This window comes from Zingiber officinale, chromosome 11B, assembly GCF_018446385.1.
Source record: "Zingiber officinale cultivar Zhangliang chromosome 11B, Zo_v1.1, whole genome shotgun sequence".
Classification (NCBI taxonomy): Eukaryota; Viridiplantae; Streptophyta; class Magnoliopsida; order Zingiberales; family Zingiberaceae; genus Zingiber; species Zingiber officinale.
Window position 1 is genome coordinate 47095502 of NC_056007.1, and position 22338 is coordinate 47117839.

General features: G+C 35.1%; 1 protein-coding gene across 1 annotated transcript; it reads left to right on the top strand.

Annotated features, from left to right (window-relative positions):
• The first annotated feature begins 1855 nt into the window (after nucleotides 1–1855).
• On the top strand, nucleotides 1856–21683 carry LOC122034375 (rop guanine nucleotide exchange factor 1-like). Its single transcript, XM_042593607.1, has 5 exons — nucleotides 1856–2284; nucleotides 2383–2499; nucleotides 2574–3118; nucleotides 20499–20849; nucleotides 20960–21683. Exons 1-5 carry the CDS (start codon nucleotides 2029–2031, stop codon nucleotides 21383–21385), a joined length of 1695 nt encoding a protein of 564 aa, XP_042449541.1. The 5' UTR covers nucleotides 1856–2028; the 3' UTR covers nucleotides 21386–21683.
• The last annotated feature ends 655 nt before the right edge of the window (nucleotides 21684–22338 follow it).

The following is a 22338-nucleotide window of genomic DNA, read 5'->3' on the forward strand; positions in this document are numbered from 1 at the left end:
ACATTGCTCTAACACAGATTGTATAAAACTGGGGAGGCTACTCTAGTTAGCACCTTGTCAAGCTAAGGTAAACAACCTTGATAATTTTTTTTAAAAAAATACATAATTTAGGGATAGCAACATCATGGGATATCATTTGGAGGGGTATGTGCATAGACAGTTGGAGATGAGGCATCTCACTACACTGACATGGCCGATGGAGTATACCTCCTCATCAGATACACCCAGATACAGATGCTTCAGATATAAGGAGACCACTTTAAAGATAGCATATATGGACATTGGAGACTGGAGTGGGCATACAGATGGACATCTAGAGTAGAGAGCTAGATAAGATGGAGGACACTTCAAGGAGCATCTCGTCGACATTGATGAAGTTTCACTAGATTTTTTTTTTGAGAGAGTGTAGTGTGAGAGATGAGGAGAGAGGCCACGCCAGAGCATAATGTGGAGTGTGAAGACTCTATGAGGGAGAGTCTTATCTTGATGATGAGGATGTATAGTGAATATATTCACCTTGAAATGATCTATCTAGTCAGCAATAAACGACTTATGGTAAAGATGTTTCAAATCCGTTTATGATTGAGATTTTGTCAAAAAACCTAAGAGGGTGAATATACTCATCAAAAAAATCTATCTAGTCCGTAGGAAATGGCTCATGATAAAGACATGTTAAATCCATTGATAGTTAGTGACTTGCTAAAAGTGACTATGGGAACGTTGTGGATGCAATTTTTGGATGCTCCCATGTATGTCAGTCGAGACCTTGGCTTATGGCTTGAGCTAGGGGATGACACAGATACCATACTTGTAGAAGATGGAGGATGATAGAGATGATGCTAGACCACATGTGGGATAAACATAGATGATGTTAGGCCATATGCAAGATAAACAAAGATGTAGAGACACATGTGAGTTAGAGAGGAGGCGATGTTTCTACTTTGAACTAGATACGAAGCTTGGTCGACACCTCATCTTCTATTCCCATATCAAAGATGAGTGATGATACCCGAGTGAGTACATGCAGTCGTGTAACTAGTGCTAGGTTGCATTGGGCTTCAACTCAATTTATCCCTATAATTTTTAGACTTTAACTGTTCCTTTTTCGCCAGTTGAGAAGCATGACGTTCACCGACACCAATTACCTCGCGCTCTTTCCAACGCTAATTGTTCGTAATTTAGCCCAAGATAGAAAAAGATCTTTGCTACGTCATTAAGCACATATACATTATACTACCGTTTGTCTCCCAGATTTGATACATAATATGAAGGGATCTTGGTTGCTTTACATGTATGTGTATTTTCTTTAATAATGTATATTTATCTTTTTCTTAAAAAAATAAATCAAGAATGATTTTTTTAATACAAATTAAATATAATTAAAGAGAAATCCTAGTAACCACTCGTCCCAACACCTTCAGCATTAGGGATGATAATTTTATCCATGGGTTTGGAGCCCCGTGGAGAAAATCCGAAATGAGGACAGGGATTTTCGATTTATTCGAGGATGGGGACGAGTTCGAGGACTTTTTCGGAGATGGGGTCTGTATGGGGAAATTGTCCTCATTCTCGAATTCATTTCGAAAATAATAATAATAATAATAATATAATATTATTTTTAAAATATTAATATTAAAAATTTTTAAAATATTAATAATAAAATAATAATAATATAAAATTAACTTGAGAATGATGGTAGAGATGAAAACGAGGATGAGGATTTAATCCATGATAATTTGAATCCTAAAAAATAAAGATAGGGACAAGGATAGAGATAGAGAGATAGGATGAAATTCGAGGGCAAAAATATAGATGATAAATCTACACTACTGAATCGAGGGAGGCCCTTTCTCTCTCGTGTCTCTGCCATCTCCCTTTTAATTTTACCCTCCAGACTCAACTAATCCACATCTCTCTCTTCTTCTCTCTCTCTCTCTCTTTTTAGGCTGCCTTTGAGTTCAGCCTTTGTGTCGGACCACGGTCACTGAAGGCGCTGCTCTCCGGCTAACTTCCAGCAAGCGTCTCCCGATGGGGACCCTTCCCTCCGACGACGACGAGGAGGAGTTCGTCTCCGACCTCCACGGCGACCAGTGCGGCACCTACAGCCCCAGCGCCGACGTCAGCGAGTCCGACTCCTCCAGCTGCTGCCTACCCTCTGTCTCATCTACTGCCGTCGCCGCAGGCGCCTCTAGCTCCTTCACCTCTTCGCCCCTCGCGCCTCCCCTCCCCCCTCATTTCCTCTTCTGGGACCCCAAGTTGGAGAAGAGGCCGACTGATTTCTCCGGTTTGTGTTTTTTACTATGTTCTTCGCCTCTTCTCTACTGAACTGCGTTTGGCTTCGAGATCTGAGGAAGTTATGCCCTCCCGACCTTTCTTCTTCAGAAGTGGAGATGATGAAGGAGAGATTCGCTAAGCTTCTTCTCGGAGAAGACATGTCCGGCGGTGGGAAAGGAGTCTGCACCGCCCTTGCTATCTCTAATGCCATCACCAATCTTTCTGGTGAGATCCATCTTCCTCCATTTGCCTTGCATCTCTCTTTTTATAACACACACACACTAAATTTGTGTACTCAGCCACCGTGTTTGGGGAGCTGTGGAGATTGGAGCCCCTGGCGCAGCAGAAGAAGGAAATGTGGGTGCGGGAGATGGATTGGTTGTTGTCTGTGAGTGATTCCATTGTGGAACTCATCCCTTCCATCCAAGAGTTCCCTGGTGGGGGCACTTTTGAGGTGATGGTCTCCCAGCCTCGGCCTGACCTCCACATGAACCTTCCTGCCCTCAAGAAGCTTGACGCCATGCTTATTGGGATTCTGGATGGGTTCTTGGACACTGAGTTCTGGTACGTGGATAGGGGGATTTCGGTTGCTGCTGATGCAGATGAGGATGGGAATGGATCCTACCCATCTTCTTCCTTCGGCAGGCCATCTTTGCGACAGGAAGACAAATGGTGGTTACCTTGCCCGAGGGTCCCACCCAAAGGATTGCCAGAGGATGCAAGGAAGAGGTTGCAGCAGTGCAGGGACTGTGTGAGTCAGATACTCAAAGCAGCCATGGCCATTAATAGTGGGGTGCTCATGGAGATGGAAATCCCTGATGTCTATATTGAGACCTTGCCTAAGGTAAAGTTCAATTATGATTTACCTTATTGTTTGATCCATTCTACATAGAATTCAAAGCAATATTCGAATGACAACTTAACTTTGTAGTCTTTGGATGTGCCTGGTGGCATATTTCGCATGGCTTTGAAGCTCAACAATGTTCATGATTGCCCAAGACCTATTGATTATCATTATAAGATTCTATGAAGTGTGGTTGTAGATATTATTGTTCATCATACCAATAAATTAAATGTTGTTGTATGCAACTCAGATCATACAGCATATTTTTAGACTATTCGTAGGTTATCTTTCCTTTGTTTTATCTGCTGAAGGCAAGAGCAAAATTCACCTTATGTTGTCAACAACTTTGGTGATAATATAATATTAGACCCGACAATAACCTTTTGTATGCTATGTATTACCTTCGAGGTGAGTTCATTTTTAAGGCATTGGAAAAAAGGGTGTAATTATATGAAAATAAGTTCTATTAAATATTATTGATCAACTTGATAAGCTAAGGACATAACATGTTTACTGAGTGGTAGCGGAGCTAATTCCAAATGCAGTAAATGTGTTTCACAAGTTGGTCTGAATGGCAATTAATTCACTTGGAAATTGGTGGCATCTGTTAGATTTCATTTAATTACCCAATCATATACAAAGAAAAATGAAGTGTAGAATTTGATAATTAACGGACAAGTATAGTCCCATTATTTTGGTTTTTGAGGATGACATGAAAATTCTTTTCCTAAGCAATGTGAATTGGTCGAAAGCAACATTATTAGATTGTCCTTGTCCTTTGAAATGTGAATCGTGAAACTGGTTGGTTCTAATTTTACAAATGTGATGTGATAAGGAGAGTAGGCTGATGAAAACATGAGATGTTGAAATGCTGCCAGCTTCCCATTTTATGAAATACTCATGCAGGATACTTGAAATTGACTCAGATTAAGAAAGGGGAACATGCCCATGCTACTGGAAGAGGAAAAACTGCAGATGGATCTAGGTTGGTGCTATAGTGCTGCCTTTTAGCAGGTCTGCATTTGGATTAAGGCCAATGTGCATGTCATAACCTTTTCCTATAGTTAAAATTTAAAGCGGAAAATGTGTTTCACATGTTAGTTTCATCGATAATGTTAAATGAGACTAGCTTCTCTTCACTTGCAAAAAGAAATCACTGAGGAATCTTGAGGAATTTGAATCTTTGAAATAAGATGTTGAGCATGTAATACTAAAACCACATTAAGTATTAAACCAGATGCCATAATGATTCAGGTTATTAAATACAAGAACAAGCAAATCTTAAGTAGGGAAACCTTTAATAATAGATAGCTGCATGTAACATTGGTTAGCAAAGTTATCTGCTAGGCTTGGACCTAGTAGGAGCATTGAGTCATTCAGTTGAGAGTACGACTACCAGAGATTCATAACCTGGTTCCTGAAATTTGATAGGTCAAGTGATGAGTATGGCAACTGGAAATAAAACAAAAGCCCAAATTTCAACACGACCATGGAGTATCTGCCTACCGTACATTTTGGCCTCTTTAGTGTTCCTATATGTGTCTCCAAATGTTAGTTCAAACCAATTGTCAATAATTTGCAATATCTAGTGCCTTCAGAAAAACCTAGTTTCCTATTAAATGAGAATTTGCAGAAGTATAATTTAATTGAAAGAATGTTTATGTTAAAGAATATTGTTATATCATATAAACTTGAGCACGACCTATCTTGTTTAATTCTAACTATGAAGTACAAACCAAATGATTTCTTAAAGTTACTACATATCATCTAAATTTTATTTGCTTGGTTTGAAACAACAAATGTTGAATTTAATATCTCTTAAGGTGGGCTCACATGTGTCAAGAGACTTGCGATACCGAAACCTGTCAAATGATTTAACTTAAGGTTATTGGGTTATCGGATGTGGGTTCAATGTGTAGGACCCTTTCGTTCAATCCGTTATTATCTATGCGCTGATAACGGATTGAATTCCTATATAAGGGTTTAGGGTAATCTTGACAGAGCTTTTGATTCCCTATTGACCTAGAGCTTTTGGGCACCGTCATCCCCTAAGCCCCTTGAAAGACCTTCCTTTCTACTGCATCTTCTTCCACAGGAATTAAGTCGACGACGCTAAAGACAAGGAATGACTCTTCAATCAGGTTCCTTGTCTATTATGCTTTCTTATGTCATGTCATGTTTACATCATAACTAGATTTTGATTAGGTTTCTTGTTTTTCTATTTGGAATTCTTTATTTGTTCTTAGAAATCATTAGGTTAAGGAAAACAATTAACTCTATTCATGATAGTAAAGGTTGAGTTTTGCATCGATCTTTATTTTTGTATGCTATATCAAGTTCTTTTAGTATAACACAATTTTTTTGATTATCGAAAAATATGTAAGAAAGAACTAGAATAGACTTATTTTCTGAGTTTTTCGTGTTTATTTGAAGAACACAAAACACGAAGAACGACGGAAGAACTGCCACATTTAACCTAATTTTTAGGTCAAATTGCGATGGCTTAATCGATTGGTTCGGTTGGACAATTGATTACCAAGCCTAAAATTATGAATTGAATCATCCGGGATCGATTGAAAATTTTTCCAATCAATTAAAAGTCTTGAGTCGCGATAAAATCTTGTTGTTAATTGATTAAGAATTTTTCCTAATCGATTAATTGGTTAAAATCATGACAGACTCGATTGGAATCGATCAACTAATCGATTAGTGCCTTCAATCAATTAGGATTGAAGTCTAATCGATTAAACAACCTTAATTTTGCGACAGATCGATTATCAATCGATTAGTTGTTTTTTAATCGTCCATTGATTTTTAACTTATTAAAAGTTAAATGGTAATCAATTAAGATTGTTTTAATCAATTAAGTTTGCTTTTAATCTATTAAAAGAGTATTTTTACGTGAAACAATGCAATGCATGCATGTGAATCGATTATTAGATTTCATGAATCGATTAAAAACATTAAAATAGTGAAAATGCTATTAAAAGACATTAATAATGTTTTAATGAACATGCATGATAATAAACATTGTTTCATGAGATTAATTGAAATTAAATAATGATTAACTTATAGAACTTAAAGGAAGCTTTTTCAAGTACCCCGAGATAGTTTTGATGTGGTCAACCGAGTTAAGTTAGGTCCTGTTATGTTTGATCTTTGTGTCTAAGTTGCAGTAGCTTAGGAACATAAAAAAGTCTAGCGGAAGATATAGCTAGTGAAAAGGATGGGAGTCGACGAGCTTGGTGCATCCGAGGCATGAGATACTGCAGAAGAGTACACCGACGGACGAGAAGGACGTGCACGACGTTTTAGGGGCGAGAAGCCGGGAAGGAAGTCTGCTTGAGGAGGTCGTTGGGTTCGGGTGAGCTCAACTCCGGTTAACGGGAGCATCACCTACGCGAACAAGATCAGCTAAAAGGCTAATCTAGTTTATGGAAGGCGCCTTCAATAGATTGGAAGGCGTCTTGCATGAACAGTGTGAAGACGTCTTCCAACATGTTGGAGGCGCCTTCAATAGCCGTTCGCTGAAGATAAAATTTTATCTTTAGCGGATAAAACTTATCTTGTTGGAGATGCCATGGACCTCCTTGGAGGCACCTCCGAGCAATGGATAATATTTTTTAGGAGCTATAAAAAGGTCATTGGAGCTAGGAATTAAATAACAACTTTAGTATTTATTTTCTAATATCTTTCTGAGCTATTAAAGAGTGTAAGAGACTTCTTCGCCTTCAACGAAGGAGATTTTTCTAGTGCTTTCATTTGCCTTGGATTAACAATCACTTAGGTTGTAACCAAGTAAACTCAGACCTTTTTTCTTATTATTTTACTAATGTTAATTGCTTATAGTTGCTTAATCTAATTGTGCATCCTTGCTAAGTAAAAGCAAAAGATTGTTTTATTCTAACTTTGATCGTAGGCTATTCACCCCCTCTAGCAGGTCACACCGGGATCAACAATTGGTATCAGAGCGAGGACGCTTAGAAGGATTAACCCGCCGACTGAAGCATATAAGAAATGACCGGACCAAGCATCTATCCGCCTAAGTTTGACGGGAAGTTCATGACTTGGAAAAAGAAGATGGAGATATTTTTCAAAATTGATTTTGAATTATTGTTAATAATGAAATATAATTTTGTAGCACTAAGGATCAGCAAGGAGCCAATAAATAAGAATATCAGTGGACGTAGAAGGAGCAAGCTGAGTTTGTGGCAAACGACAAGGCATAATTCCATCTGCTGAGTGTTTTACCATCATAAGAAATCAACCGGATCGAACTCTACGAGTCAGCCAAAGAACTTTAGGAGAAATTTTTGGAATTTCATGAAGAGACCTCGAAGGTGAAACTTGCAAGACGGGATTTGCTCTGGAACCAAATCAACAACTTCCAGATGAAAAAAGGTGAAATAGTTGCACATCTACACGCGAGGATCAAAGAACTGATCACCGGACTCATGAATCTCGGAGAAACGGTAACAAATCGAGACTCAATAAGGTACGCATTGAATGAATGAGCGTTGATCGTAGACGCCTATTATATATCCAAGGACCTAGAGGTTAGTAGTTTAGAAAATCTATTTTTTACCTTTGAACTACATGAATCTAGATGTGCAGGAATTAGAAAGAACAAGGCGCCAAACAACGTCACCCTGAACAAGGGTTGAGTTAAACACTGACACTTCTTTCGACGAAACGAAAAGGCTTGTAGTAATAAAATTCTCAAATTTTTTTAAAATTAATAAATTCAATAAGTCTCAAGCTAAGAAGTTTACACGGAACAAAAGACTAGTTCGATGCTATAACTGTAATGAAGAAGGACATAACAAGGATGATTGCCCAAAGCTGGAGACAAAGGAGAAGAAAAAAGAACCAACCAAATCGAAGCACAAAACCTTAAAGGTAACATAAGACGAGTCATCATCAGAGTCCGAAGTTGAAGAGTATGTCGGACTAGCACTGATAGCAAGTTACCCAGAGAAGAGCATCGACAAAGGGGGAGCTACTTCAGAGGAAAGCAGCAGTGAAGGGGAAGAGTTAAATTTCAAAATTGACATGGTAAGTGAGGTATGCCTACTTCCTCCCAATCAAGTTTACGAAGATATTAAGTCCATGTCTAAATTGTTATGCAAATTAAAATAAAAAAATAATAATTTGAAAAATAAAATTTTAGAATTAAAGGAAATTTTAGCACATTCATGCCCATTAGAAATGTATGGAAAATAAAAATTGAAAATAAAACTTTGAAGGATTAAGAGGAAAACAACAGTGAAGGGGGAGAGTCAAATTTCAAAATTGACATAGTGAGGTATGACTACTTCCTCCCAATCAACTTTATGAAGGTATTAAGTCCATGTCTAAATCGTTATACAAATTAAAATAAAAAAAATAATAATTTCATAAAAGGAATTTTAGAATTAAAAGAAATTTCAGTACATTCATGTTCATTAGAAATGTATGAAAAATTAAAAATTGAAAATGAAACTTTGAAGGATCAATTTGAAAAATTTTAAAAATAATTTTGCATGTTTTAATCTAAATATTTCAAGAAATTATAGAGGTCTAAATTGATACTTTAAATTTTATAAGGGTTAAATTAAAAAAGTATCACAAAAATATGTTCTAAAGTAATTCCTTATTAATTAAGTAGGTAAAAATTTATTTTTGGTCCCTAAATTATACTTAGTTTAAATAAAAAATTATGCATATATTTTAATTTTGTTGGCAAAATTAATTTAGTACACTTACAGTCCAGATTTTTTGTTGAATTTTTTTCCATATTGTAACAATAAATAATCTGTTCATATAAATTTTTTTGGGAATTTTCATCGATTAAATTATTTTTTTAAAAAAATTTTAATTGATAAATTATAATTTTAAATTTCAAATTTTTTATTTATTTTGAAAACCTGATTTTTCTTATAACTAGCGTTATATTTTGAACATTTCAAAAAATTAACCAGATTTTAAAATAGAAAAACTATTTTTAAACATTCATTTTCAAAAAATAATGTTATCTGCTTAAAATATTTTTCGTGCAAGTTTTTTTTTTAGAATTTCTTATTCAGAATTTTTTGGTAATAAAAAAGATGATTCTTTGTCTAGAAATTTTTTTCGATATTTTCTAGTCTTTAATAAAATTTCTATGGATTATTTACATAACAACTAATTTTAAGTATAAAAATTATGTCTCTTTATAAAATAAATTATTTCTGTTAAATTATTTGGATATTTTTCATGAAAATTTTTTATTCAACGTTAAGGAAAATTTTTAGAATTTGGATAAATATGGTTATTAATCTTAGTAATTAAGAAAAGCTTTAAAAAATTTTCTCTCATGTTTTTTCCCAATTTTGTTTTGATGTGATTAAATGGTGAGAATTGAGCTTAAGTCTAGGGGGAGGTTAACTTTGTAATTTTGTAGTTTGTAAAATTCCAATTCTTATTGTCAATTTATTGGTAAATTCTATATCTTTACCTAATTCTAACTTGGGTTGATGCACATCAAAAAGGGGAAGATTGTAAGTACACCGAGGTAGTTTTGATGTGATCAACCGAGTTAAGTTAGGTCATGTTGTGTTTGATCCTTGTGTCTAAGTGTGCAAGAGCTTATGAACACAAGAAGCCCAGTAGAAGACACAGTTAGCGAGAAGGATGAGAGTCAATGGGCTCAGTACATCCCGAAGGACGAGGTGTTGCAGAAGAGTTCATTAGTGGACGAGAAGGACGTATGCGATGTTCGAGGGATGAGAAGCTGAGAAGGAAACCTGCTAGAGGAGAAGGTCGAAGTTGAGTTCGGGTGAGCTCAACTCCGATTAAATGGAGCATCACCTACGTGAACAAGATCAGCTAAATGACTGATCTACTTCATGGAAGGTGCCTTCAATAACTTGGAAGACACCTTGCATAAACAGTGCGACGACGCCTTTCAGCTTGTTGGAGGAACTTTCAATAGTCATTCGTTGAAAATAAAATTTTATCTTTTGTGGATAAAACTTATCTTGTTGGAGGCGCCTTGGATCTCCTTGGAGGTGCTTCTGAGCAACGAATAATATTTTCCTGGAGCTATAAAAAAGTCCCTGGAGCTAGGAATTAAATAACTTAAGTATTCATTTCCTAGTATCTTTCTAAGCTATCAAAGAGTTTAAGAGACTTCTTCGCCTTCAACGAAGGAGATTTTTATAGTACTTTCATTTGCCTTGGATTAATAACCATCTAGGTTGTAACCAAGCAAACTCATGTCTTATTATTCTTTTTAAGTTATTATTTTTATTAATGTTAATTGCCTATAGTTGCTTAATCTAATTATGCATCCTTGCTAAGCAAAAGCAAGATATTGTTTTATTCTAACTTTCGCAGGCTATTCATCCTATCTAGCTGATCGTATCGGGACCAACAACTTTAGCTTCTTAAGTGAGGGTTATATATATAATCATGTAGTCGCATATTGGAAACTTTCGGATTGATTGGGATAATTGATTGGATCATACTATTTTATTATCATAAGGTACAATTGATTAATAAGTCTAATTTTGTATTGTTAAAATTGATTAATAATTTCTGTTCGAATAAAGTTCCTAAGGTTTTTTTCTACATAACGTGCTATTAAGTTGAATTAATGTGTCGGCCTAAATGAAGACACCTTAGATAGGTTTAATGCGTTTTGTGTTGGTAAACGTATATCTATGCTAAAAGTAATCGGGTAAAGGAAAGTTACTTTTATACTAGATATATGCTCAAGGTAGCTTATAATTATAGAACAAAATTTTATTTTCTTCAGATTATGTATAAAATATGTCGATTCAAAGGAAGATATATTATGTTGCTGATTAAAGTTTTAAGATATGAACTAAAATGTAACTCATATAAAGTATCATATTATGTGGACAATGGGTCGACCAAAGGAAAACACATTGTGTGACCAATTAAAATTTGAGTTATATTAGAGAGTCTGCTAACAAATTATATTTTTAGTCTATAGAGTAAAATGCAATATTGTATTTGGTATCTCATAAAAAGCTTATATATATATATATTTAAAATTTGATTTTATTTGCATAATTTTATATTATACATGTTCTTGACTTTAGATAAATCGTGAGCTTAAATTATTTTCTCTTTTATTATTCCAGTGATCTTAATAACATCCCCACATTAACTTGTTCGAATTTTACTAAGTGGAAAAAATACGTTATCGTACGTAGTCTTAGGCTGCATGAACTTAGATTATGCATTAAGGAACGATCGCCCCACACCTCTTACCAATGCTAGCACTATAGCAGAGGGTTGAATTTCAACTGTGGCAGAGATCAAATCGTATATGTTTAAGTATTATGAGATTTTCTATACCGGCACAACTTAAAGGCTCAATAACTATGGGAGAGGATGTTAGGATTTTCCTTAGCCAATTAGCAGATCGTTTTGTAGCAAATGAAAAGGTCGAGACTACCACACTTCTTTCGAAGTTGACAACCATACAGTATAATGACTAGGGAAACATAAGGGAGACACCTATAAGTGCTCACTTAGCATCTAGGTCCCAAGGCTCGAGCAAGAAGAGGAAAAGGATCAATAAAGAAAAAGAAAGCAAACTGCATATGCTATGACTATAAGGTGCAAAAGAAACAAGATAAAGAGCCTACTTGTTTCTTCTGCAAGAAAAGGTCATATGGAAGTCAATTTAGCTATTATATCCACTGTCACTTGGTGGATAGATACTGGTGCTACTATTCATATAAGTGTCATTATACAGGGTTATCTTAGGAGCTGACTTTCGTTTGATGGTGAAAGATACATCTATATAGGAAATTGAAAGAACGCTAAAGTCGAGTCGATTGATGTTTTTAGATTTTGTTTAAGGATCGATGTCTTTTTAGATTTAGAAAATACATTTATTATAGCTTCTTTTCAACAGGATTTAATTTCAATTTCTTGTTTGGACAAATCACAGTATTTTCTTTAATTCAGTGTTGGTTGGCAATGGCTCCTTGGTTGATAAGCTTTATAAATTAAACACATTTACTTCTACGATTGACAACATAATAATGCATAGTATAAGTACAAAACGTAAATTGATCGATGAGAATTCTTCCATGTTGTGGTATAGGCGTTTAGGATATATAACTAAACAACGTCTAGAAAGGTTAATGTCACATGAAATTCTCGATTCCCTTGACAATTCAGACTTTGATGTCTGCATAGAGTGTGTTAAGGGGAAGACCACGAACAAAAGGGAATAAGAGGGCTAGTTGTTGTAGTGACATTTTAGAGATAATACATATAGACATTTGCAGATCATTCCCTAAGACATCTTGGAATGAATACATATTTTATTAGCTTCATAGACGACTATTTCAGATTTGGTTATCTGTGCTTTATTTATGAGAAGTCACAATTTTTAGATATGCTCAAAATTTTTAAAGCCGAAGTTGAACTTCAATTAGATACAACAACCAAGCCTTTTCCCACTAAGTGGGGTCGGCTGTATGAATCCTTTTACGCCATTGAGCTCTATCTCCTATTATATCATCATCTATATTTAAATAAATTTTATCTTGTTTTATTGTTGCTAACCAAGTCTTTTTTGGTCTTCCTCTTCCTCGTTTTATATGCATGTTTATCATAGTTTCACATCGCCTAACTGGAGCATTTATTGGTCGTCTAAGTACATGTCCGTACCATCTTAAACGTGTCTCTCGGAGTTTAACTCTTACTTTCTCTCTAATGCCTCATTTCTTATTTTGTCCATCCTCGTACGTCCACACATCCACCTTAACATCCTCATCTCTGCAACTCTCACGAGTCATAGCCCAACATTCAGCTCCATATAACATAGCAGGTCTAACTGCTGTTTTATAGAACTTACCTTTAAGTTTAAGAGGTACTTTACGGTCACATAAAACACTCGACGCTCCCCTCCATTTCACCCATCCTGCTTGTATTCTATGTAAGACATCTCTCTCAATCCCTCCATCATTTTGTAAAAATGATCCTAAATATTTAAATTTCTCGGTTCCAGGCAACTCGTCCTCTCCTATCTTAACAATTATTTCATTACTTCTAATATTGCTAAACTTAAATTCCATATATTCTTTTAATCTACTAAGCTTAAAAACATTTCCCTTCTAGTGTTTCCTCCAAGATTCTAGCTTAACATTTACTCCTTCACGTGTCTCATCTACCAAAATAATATCATCTGAAACAACATGCACCACCATACTATGTCTTGAATGTGCGTGAGTTCATCCATAATTAATGTAAAAGATAGGGACTTAGGTGATCCTTGATGTAACCCTATCTTTATTGGAAATCCTTCAGTTACTCCCTGGTCGTTACATCCTCATACATATCCTTAATTAGTTCAATATGTTACGCTAACACCTCTCTTTCTAAAATTCTCCATATAATTTCTCTTGGGACTCTATGCTTTTCTAAGTCAATGAATACCATATGTAGATCTTGTTTTGCTCTCGATATTTTTCAATTAATTGTAAGATGTATAACTTCTATTGTCGACCTTCCAAATTGATTTTCTCACTACGGTCTCCTTCCTTAATCTTTTTTCTTTTTTTTCCCAAAGTTTCATAGTATGACTCATTAGTTTAATACCCCTATAGTTTTTTGTACGTCTTCCTTATTCTTATATAAGGGAGTACTTATCCTCCATTGATCGACGTTTTTCGCTTTCAATATCACGTTAAATAATTTTGTAAGCCATTCAATACCTTGTTTCCCAAGCACTTCCATTACCTATCGAATATCATCGGTCCAACTTTTCCTGTCAAGATCTCATTTAAAGCTTTTTTACGTTTGAATTCTACGATAAAATTAAAATTTCGATGCTCATTTGACCTAATTAAATTACCTAAGTTAAGTTGGTCTCCTAAATCTTCATTAAAAGTTGATGAAAATACCTCTTCCACCGCTCTTTTATTTCTTCATCATTTACTAATACCCTATTACATTCATCTTTAATACATTTTATTTGGCTAAGATCTCTTGTTTTTCTTTCTCTCGCTTTAGCTATTTTATAAATATCTTTTCTTCTTTTGTATCCAATTTTTGATATAACCGCTCAAAATTTCATTTTTCTTCACTCACTACTTTCTTAGCTTCTTTCTTGGCTATTGTATATTTTTTTAAATTTTCCCTCAAATATATAATTCCTTATAAGCTATTCGCTTTTCCCTCACTTTCTCAGACTTTCTCATTCCACCACCAAGATTCTTTACTTAGCGGTGTACGCCTTTGACCACCGGGACACTCTTAGCACTATTTTAACTTTCGATACCATTATTTATACGTGAGTCATCATCACGATATTTCACCTAACGCTTGTATACCTTCTCTTTAAATATATATTGCTTCCATCCTTTAACTTCAACCACTTAATTCTAGGAATTGTATATATTTTCTTTCTATCGATACTATGTTTGAGGCGTATATCCTTCTAAGCTTTCTCCAGGATGACCTTGCAATCTTTACAAATCTTTCTATCCTTCTTCCTAACAATAAGAAAGTCAATTGCGATTTATTATTCCCATTTTGAATGTGACTAAGTGTTCTTCTCTTTTCTTAAAAAATGTATTAGCTAATATAAGGTCATATGCTATCGCAAAATCTAATATAGTTTTCCTTCCTCATTTCTCGCTCCAAACCCATAACTCCCATATACTCTCTCATATTCCTCATTTTCACTCCGACATACTCATTTAGATCACTTCCTATTAAAATCATTTCATTTGGTAGAATATTTTATAAAATTTCATCTAAGTCCTCCCAAAACTTTAATTTGGTAGCTTCATCTAATCCTACCTGTGGTGCATATACGTTAATTATGTTCATAGTTTCTTTCGTCACTATTATCTTAAGGGCTATAATTCTATCCATTTTTCTAACTACTCCTACAACTTCATCCTTTAACAAATTATCTACAATAATACCCACTCCATTTCTTGCTTTACTCTTTCCAGTGTACCATCACTTAAAACCCGAGTTCTCAATCATCTTTGCCTTCTCGTCTATCCATTTTGTCTCTTGTACACACAAAATACTAATTTTTCTCCTAATCATCATATCTACTACCTCCATTGATTTACCAGTGAGAGTTCCTATGTTCTATGTTGCAAATCTTAACTTATTAGTTTTCCTATCATATTTGTTATTATCCAACCTATGGTGTGAGAACTCTTGTCATTTAACACTACACCCAAGTTCTCATGAAGATGTAGCGACCCTTGCTGAGACGTTACAGTCGGACCCTATAACGCGAACTTTTGCATATTTAACACTACACCCGAGTTCTGAAGATGTAGCGGTCCATGCCGAGACATTACAGTCGGACCCTACAACGCGTTCCTTTCGGGGAACAACCTAGCATTAGCACAATAGTTTAATGGATTCATTCATGAAATTTTGCCATAGTTTGACGCTGGCTGGCAACCTAACGCAACCCTCCTCCTTTATCCGGGCTTGGGACCGGCCATGACAGGTTATCATGGGCGAACTTCTCAAATAAGAATATGAGAAATTGAGTCATCTGATTAAGTGAATATTATGTTCGATATGATGGATCGTGAATGACAATGTCTACGCTTCGAATTATCATCTTGTTGTGGATTGAACATTATCATATATTCTTAATATTCAAAGGTGTAGTTGAACGTCGCAATTATACCCTAAAAAGCATGGTATGATGATTTTCACTTCTCTTCCTGAGTCTTTGTGAGATGAAGTATTCAAGATTGCAGTCTATTTACTCAACAGAGTACCTATTAAGACAATAACTAAAATTCCATTCGAAATATGGACGGGTAGGAAGCCTAACATGAGACATTTATACGTCTGTGGTTGTCCGGTTGAAGCTAGGCCTTACAGGCCTAATAAAAAGAAACCAGACTTAAGAACAGTTAGCTATAATTTTGTAGGTTACTCTGAGAAGCCAAGAGGGTATAAATTTTATGATCCCTCTAATAGATCCTTCTTCGAAACGGGAAATGCCAAATTCATTGAGGATAGTGGGAGTGATAAGGTCAAGGAAGTATCTTTTCTGGAATGCATTGATGATCCTCCTGTTGTCACTATTAGTGTGATCAGTAGTGGTGTCGGTACCATACCATATATTGTAGGTATCACACATCCACTGTAGTGAACCAAGATATTTCCATGACATCTCCAATACAATTGGAGGAGCCTACAAATGAAATTGAGGTATTACCTCATATTCATAAGCAAATATTTCAACAACACAAGTGCCTTTAAAATGATCCACAAGGGAACGGAGAACCACGAATTCTCATTATTATGTTTATCTTCAAGAACATGATTGGTAAGTGATCATATATCTTTCTAATAAGTCAAATAATGTTCTAATCCTGAAAGGTGGATTAACGCTAGGGTGTAATCAAGCCGAGCCGAGTCGAACTCTTGGATGTTTGAGTTTGGCTCGTTTATAATCGAGCCGAGCTCGAGCTTTATTTAACGAATATATTCATGGCTCACGAGCTTATTCGAGCTTTTATCGAGCCTAAACGAGCTTAATAAATATAAATTATAAATTTAAATATTCATTAAAAATTAAATTATATATTTTTTAAAAAATATAATATTCTTGTTAAAATTTAAAATTTTATTCTAATAAATAAATTTAATATATTTATCTATGTTTTTCATAAGTAGAGTGTAAAATCTATAAATTCAATATCAAAATTATTATTATTTTTATTTAAAAGTTGATTTATAAGTTTAACGAACATGTTCACGAGCTAACGAGCCGAATATTGTGAAGCTTGAGCTTGGTTTGTTTATCTTAACGAGCCTCATTAATCGAGCTCAAACGAGCTTTTATCGAATCGAGCTTCGAATAGCTCACGAGCTGCTTGACTCATTTACACTCCTAATTAACGCCATGCAAGAAGAGTTGAAGTCTATGACAGACAATGATGTTTGAGAACTTGTCAAATTGTCTGAAGGTAAGAAGCGCGCTGGTTGTAAATGGATATTTAAAACCTAGTGGGATTCAAGGGGCAATGTCAAAAAGTATAAGACTAGTCTTGTTGTCAAGAGATTCACTCAGAAAGAAGACATTGATTACAAGGAGACTTTCTCACCTATGTCGATGAAAGACTTTCGTAGAATAATTATGTCACTAGTAGCTCATTATGATTTGGAGCTTGCATTATGATGCAACCAGAGAACTTTGAGTCTAAGGACTCAAAGCACCTAGTATGTAGATTAAAGAAGTCTATTTATGGTTTAAAATAGACATTTCGGCAATGGTACCAAAAATGTGGTTATCTCATATGGTTTTAAAGATAACTCCATTGATCAGTGCATATATGTCAAGTTCAGTAGAAGCAAGTTTGTTATACTTGTTTTTGTACATGGATGATATATTGCTTGTCAGCAATAATAAGGGTTTGGTGCATGAAACCAAGTCATTTCTATCTAGTAATTTATAAATGAAAGATCTTGGTAAGCATAATTTGTTTTAGGCATACAGATCTATCATAATCGTTTAAGAGATATTCTTGGATTTTCACAATAGACCTATATTGAAAAGTGCTTATAAGGTATGGTATGAAGAACTGTACACTTGGTGAGTATCTTGAGGTGATGAGTTCAGCTTGTAGCAGTGTCCACGACTTGAACTTAAAATAAAGGAGATGAAATAATTTTCATATGCATCAGTAGTGGGAAGTCTCATGTATGCATAAGTTTGTACTCGATCAGATATAGCATTTATAATGGGGATGTTAGGCAGATATGTTAGTAACCTAGGATCGCCATATTAGAAGGCGGTAAAGAGAGTGATGTAGTATTTGCAAAGAATGAAAGAACACATACTCATGTATCGGAGATCAGATCATCTAGAGGTGATTGGATATTTAGACTCAGATTTTGTTGGATGCTTGGATAGCAGAAGGTTCATATTTTCATACTTGTTGGAGGGAGTATGTCTTGGAAGAGCGTCAAGCAAACATTAGTAACTACTTCTACTATAGAGGCAGAGTTGGTAGCATACTATGAAGAACTTCATCACAACATTGCAGATTGTTGATGGCATTGACTGGCCACTAAGGATCTATAAAGCCACAAAACTTTATGCCAAGAACAACTTCAGTTCGTCGAAGTCCAAGCACATCGACATCAAGTTTCTAGTGGTTAAAGAAAGAGTTCAGAGTTGTTAGATCATAGTAGAGCACATTAGCACATTCCATGTTGGCCAATCCACTTACTAAAGGCTTGGTGCCTATGGTGTTTCATACATGTTGTGGATATGAGAGTCCTTCTTATGGAAGAAGAACTCATCTAGTGGGAGTTTGCATTTATTTTATTGCTATATATTTGATAATAAAGATAAACATTTTGTTTTGATTATTGTATGTACTTAAAGTTCAAAACATCCATGGAATTTTATTTGTTTGTTGGACACTTTGAAATACAATATCATGATTTACTGTTGCTGTTTAACATTTGGTTTTTTGTAAATATGTTATAGATTTCATTTAGGAATTATAAGATTTAGATCCTGATTTGCTATTGCAGTTTAACATACAGTATTTGCAGACCCTTTTGGGTCACTTAGGATTAGTTGGAAATTGATATGTATTGATCATATTTCTTGTAATTTTCACTCTACACATCGATATCTTGATCTATATCATTAATGACATTGGTGTTGTGATTACTATTGGGGCTTGTTATGATCATATACCGTAGTTATGACCTCTTTATTCCTATAGCAATGAAATTAATGGACTAGATTATTTACAAGGGTATCTTGTACCCATAAAATTTGATATCAACTAAAGTTGCATTCGTGTGTTGTCTAAAATCACATATAGGCCAAGTGGGAGATTGTTGGATTTAATATCCCTTAATGTGTGCTCATATGTGATTTAAAAGACTTGCGTTATCGAAACATGTTAAGTGATCTAACTTAAGGTTATTGGGTTTCGGGTTATTGGATGTGAGTTTAATGTGTAGAACCCTTTAGCTCAATCCGTTATTATCTATGGGCTAATAATGGATTGAATTCCTATATAAAGGGAAGGTACCCAAGGGTTTAAGGCAATTTTGATAGAGCTTTTGGTTTCCTATTGACCTAGAGTTTTTCGGCGTCATCATCCCCTAAGCCCCTTGGAAGACCTTCCTTTTTGCTGCATCTTCTTCCACAGGGATTAAGCCGACGACACTAAAGATAAGGAATGACTCTTTAATCATGTTCCTTTTCTATTATGCTTTCTTATGTTATGTCATGTTCTACGTTGAAATTAGATTTTTTTGTTCTTATTTTTTCTATTCGAATTTATATTTCGGTTGTCTAGAATACATGCTGCTTAGGTTTTATAAGAATTAATAGCAAATCCCTTGTTGAAGTGGTCAGTATTTTTTTGATTTAGTGGGGAAGCATGTTTATGTTAAAGCATATTGTATGAAATGGAATAATGATTTCTTAAAGTTACTATATATTGATAAGTGTATGTTGTTTGCCAATGTAAACATCATTGACCAATAACGTCGGACAGGATAGCGATTATCCTACGGACTAATGAAAGGAGGAAGAATTTAAAAAGAGAGAGCATTAAAAAATAAGGGAAACTCTTTAGATTTACCAGAAAAAGAAATTTTGTTTAATAAAAGAGGGATCAATTCTCATACAAATAGATAAGTATTTATATAGACTCTAGATCTAAGATAAAGAAAGGAAAGAAATCTATCTTAATTCCAATGTTGTAAAGAAAAAAAAGAGATCTTTCCAGAAAAGGAAATCTCTTGACAGAAATTAAAATTAATAAATTATGATGTTGTTATAGACTAATTATGATCCATAATTACCAGGAATACCAAACATATCCAAAATATCATAAAATTAGAAATTACTAAAAATATAGTAATAAAATCTTCGGAGATTCGGTTGAGGGTCTAAACGGTGGAATTTGGATCCGAAAATTGACGATTATGGGTATCTTGTAATAAATGTAGATTTTTAAATTCTGTATGTATGACCACCGACAGAGCTTGATTCCGAGTTTCGAGTCAAAGGTTATGACTATTTAAAGTTCAAGGGATCATGTTGGGTTGGACCTGCATCATCCTGCCACCACACAGACCTGTAACTACAGGATGTTTGTATCAGCTGATATATAAGCTAAACATTTGTTATTGAATTTAAGTCATATCCTTGGCTCAACTGAGTTAGCATGGACAGTGATGCATTTACCATATGATATCATCAAAATTTTCTGGGGGTGTCCTAATATTGTCTCTCTATTCCATTCACAAGACATGTATGCACTATTGCTATAAATCCTAAAATATTAATCTCTTCAAATCTTCTGCAAGTGTAACTTCACTCATCACTATAATTACCTTTCCACAGACTGGAAGATCATGCTTGGGTGAGATAATATACCACTATATAACGGCTGAACAGTTTTCACCTGATTGCCTTCTGGATTGCTTGGACCTTTCATCCGAACATCATACTTTAGAAATAGCAAATAGGATTGAAGCAGCAATTCATATGTGGAGGATGAAAAGTCATAGGAGGCATCCCCAAGTGAAGACCAAAAAGACTTCTTGGAGAGGAAAAGTGAAGGGTCTTGTTGCTGACACTGAAAGAAGTCAATTTCTGGCAGGACGAGCAGAGTGTCTTCTGCAAAGTTTAAGAATTCGTTATCCTGGACTTCCTCAGACTGTTCTTGATATGAACAAAATTCAGTACAATAAGGTATTTTATTTATGATTGGTCAGTAGTTAGTAATACTGACAAGGTCTGTTCAAGAAATATCTATTTATTCGCGATATTATTAGGATAGATTGAAGCCTACTAATTTGCAGGATGTTGGGCAGTCTATCCTTGAGAGTTATTCCAGAGTCATGGAGAGCTTGGCATTTAACATCATGGCCAGAATTGATGATTTGATCTTTGTGGATGATGCAACCGAAAAATGTGCCACTGCAGAAGCAGTTTCTATATTTAACCGGGGAGGATTAGGACTGCCAGTTCAAAAAAAGATCTCACCCAGTCCCTTCTCGATTCAAAACACACCTTATGCTTCACCCTTTGCAACTCCTGCATATTGTTCAACTCCAGTAAGTGGGAGCCCTGGAAGGCTGCAAGATTCACAAAGCAAGAGAAATACATTAATTCAACCAGAGGCCAAGACAGATAAGATCATCCCGGGTGATCTGGAGAAGGTATGGTCATACACCAGCAATGTGAGTGCTAGGAAAGATGCAGGAGATGCCCCTGAAAGGAACTGACTCAAAACAACGGTTCAGTTGATACGAATGCAAGCATAGAGAGGAAAATGATTGTTACCCATCAAGGTGCTGCTTTGTTTTGTACAGATGCACAAATTCAGATATCAGGTTTGTTTTGTTTAGAATTAACTGCAAGTTTGAATCCCTTTAGTTGTGTATCGATCTATTATGAGTGCAGCTTAGATGCTGTTTTGAAGAAAATTAAATCTTTATGAGCCTTTGGTGCAACTTAAAAGCTGACCTTGGTCGATCCCTGTGTAAAATTAAATAAACTCATTAAATTTGGGCCTAGTATATATTTCCAGGGTGTGTTCAAATGGAGGTTATTACTCATTTGTGTGATATGTTCTCGTACTATCTGCGTGATTTTCCTTGCGAAAACGTTGAAAATTTAGGGGACTTGGGGCAATGGAGCATCCGAAAGGGATGAGATTAGAGTTTCCAAAACAGATCTTGATTACAAGATCTCCACCTTGGAAATGATTAAAGCTTTTCTACTATGATGAGATTGATATTCAAATTCTGGTCATCCAATGTAATGGGTCGACTAATTAGAAAATTTTAATCAACTAATTCTAGAACTGCAGATAAACAACAGATTTTCTGAGAATTCAATTTGGTTTCCGATTGTCGTTATCTGGTTTTAAGTTTGTGGAAGAAACAAAACGAAACGAAAGCTAACAAAATCTTTTAATGTAGTTCAGAACCTAGATTTCTATGCCATGACCTACGACGTGAAAGGTGGGTCATTCCTCGAATCCTTGATACACAAATAAGTTCTTCAAAGAGGTGGAAAAACATCGTTCAAATTTTTTCTTCTATAAAAAGATTTAGTACAAAATAGAAAGTAAATATCAAAAAATGAATGTCTCGAGAAGCATTTCATTAGGGCGATGAAAGCACTTCCGAATAGACAATATAAAAAATTTGATAATTTATTAAAAGACGTACTT

Excerpts from the sequence above, each read along its gene's own strand:
- LOC122034375 (XM_042593607.1), top strand. The coding sequence starts at position 2,029 with ATGGGGACCCTTCCCTCCGACGACGACGAGGAGGAGTTCGTCTCCGAC. Across the intron at positions 2,285-2,382 it reads GAGGCCGACTGATTTCTCCG|AAGTGGAGATGATGAAGGAG; the intron begins GTTTGTGTTTTT and ends TTTCTTCTTCAG. Across the intron at positions 3,119-20,498 it reads ATATTGAGACCTTGCCTAAG|ACTGGAAGATCATGCTTGGG; the intron begins GTAAAGTTCAAT and ends ACCTTTCCACAG.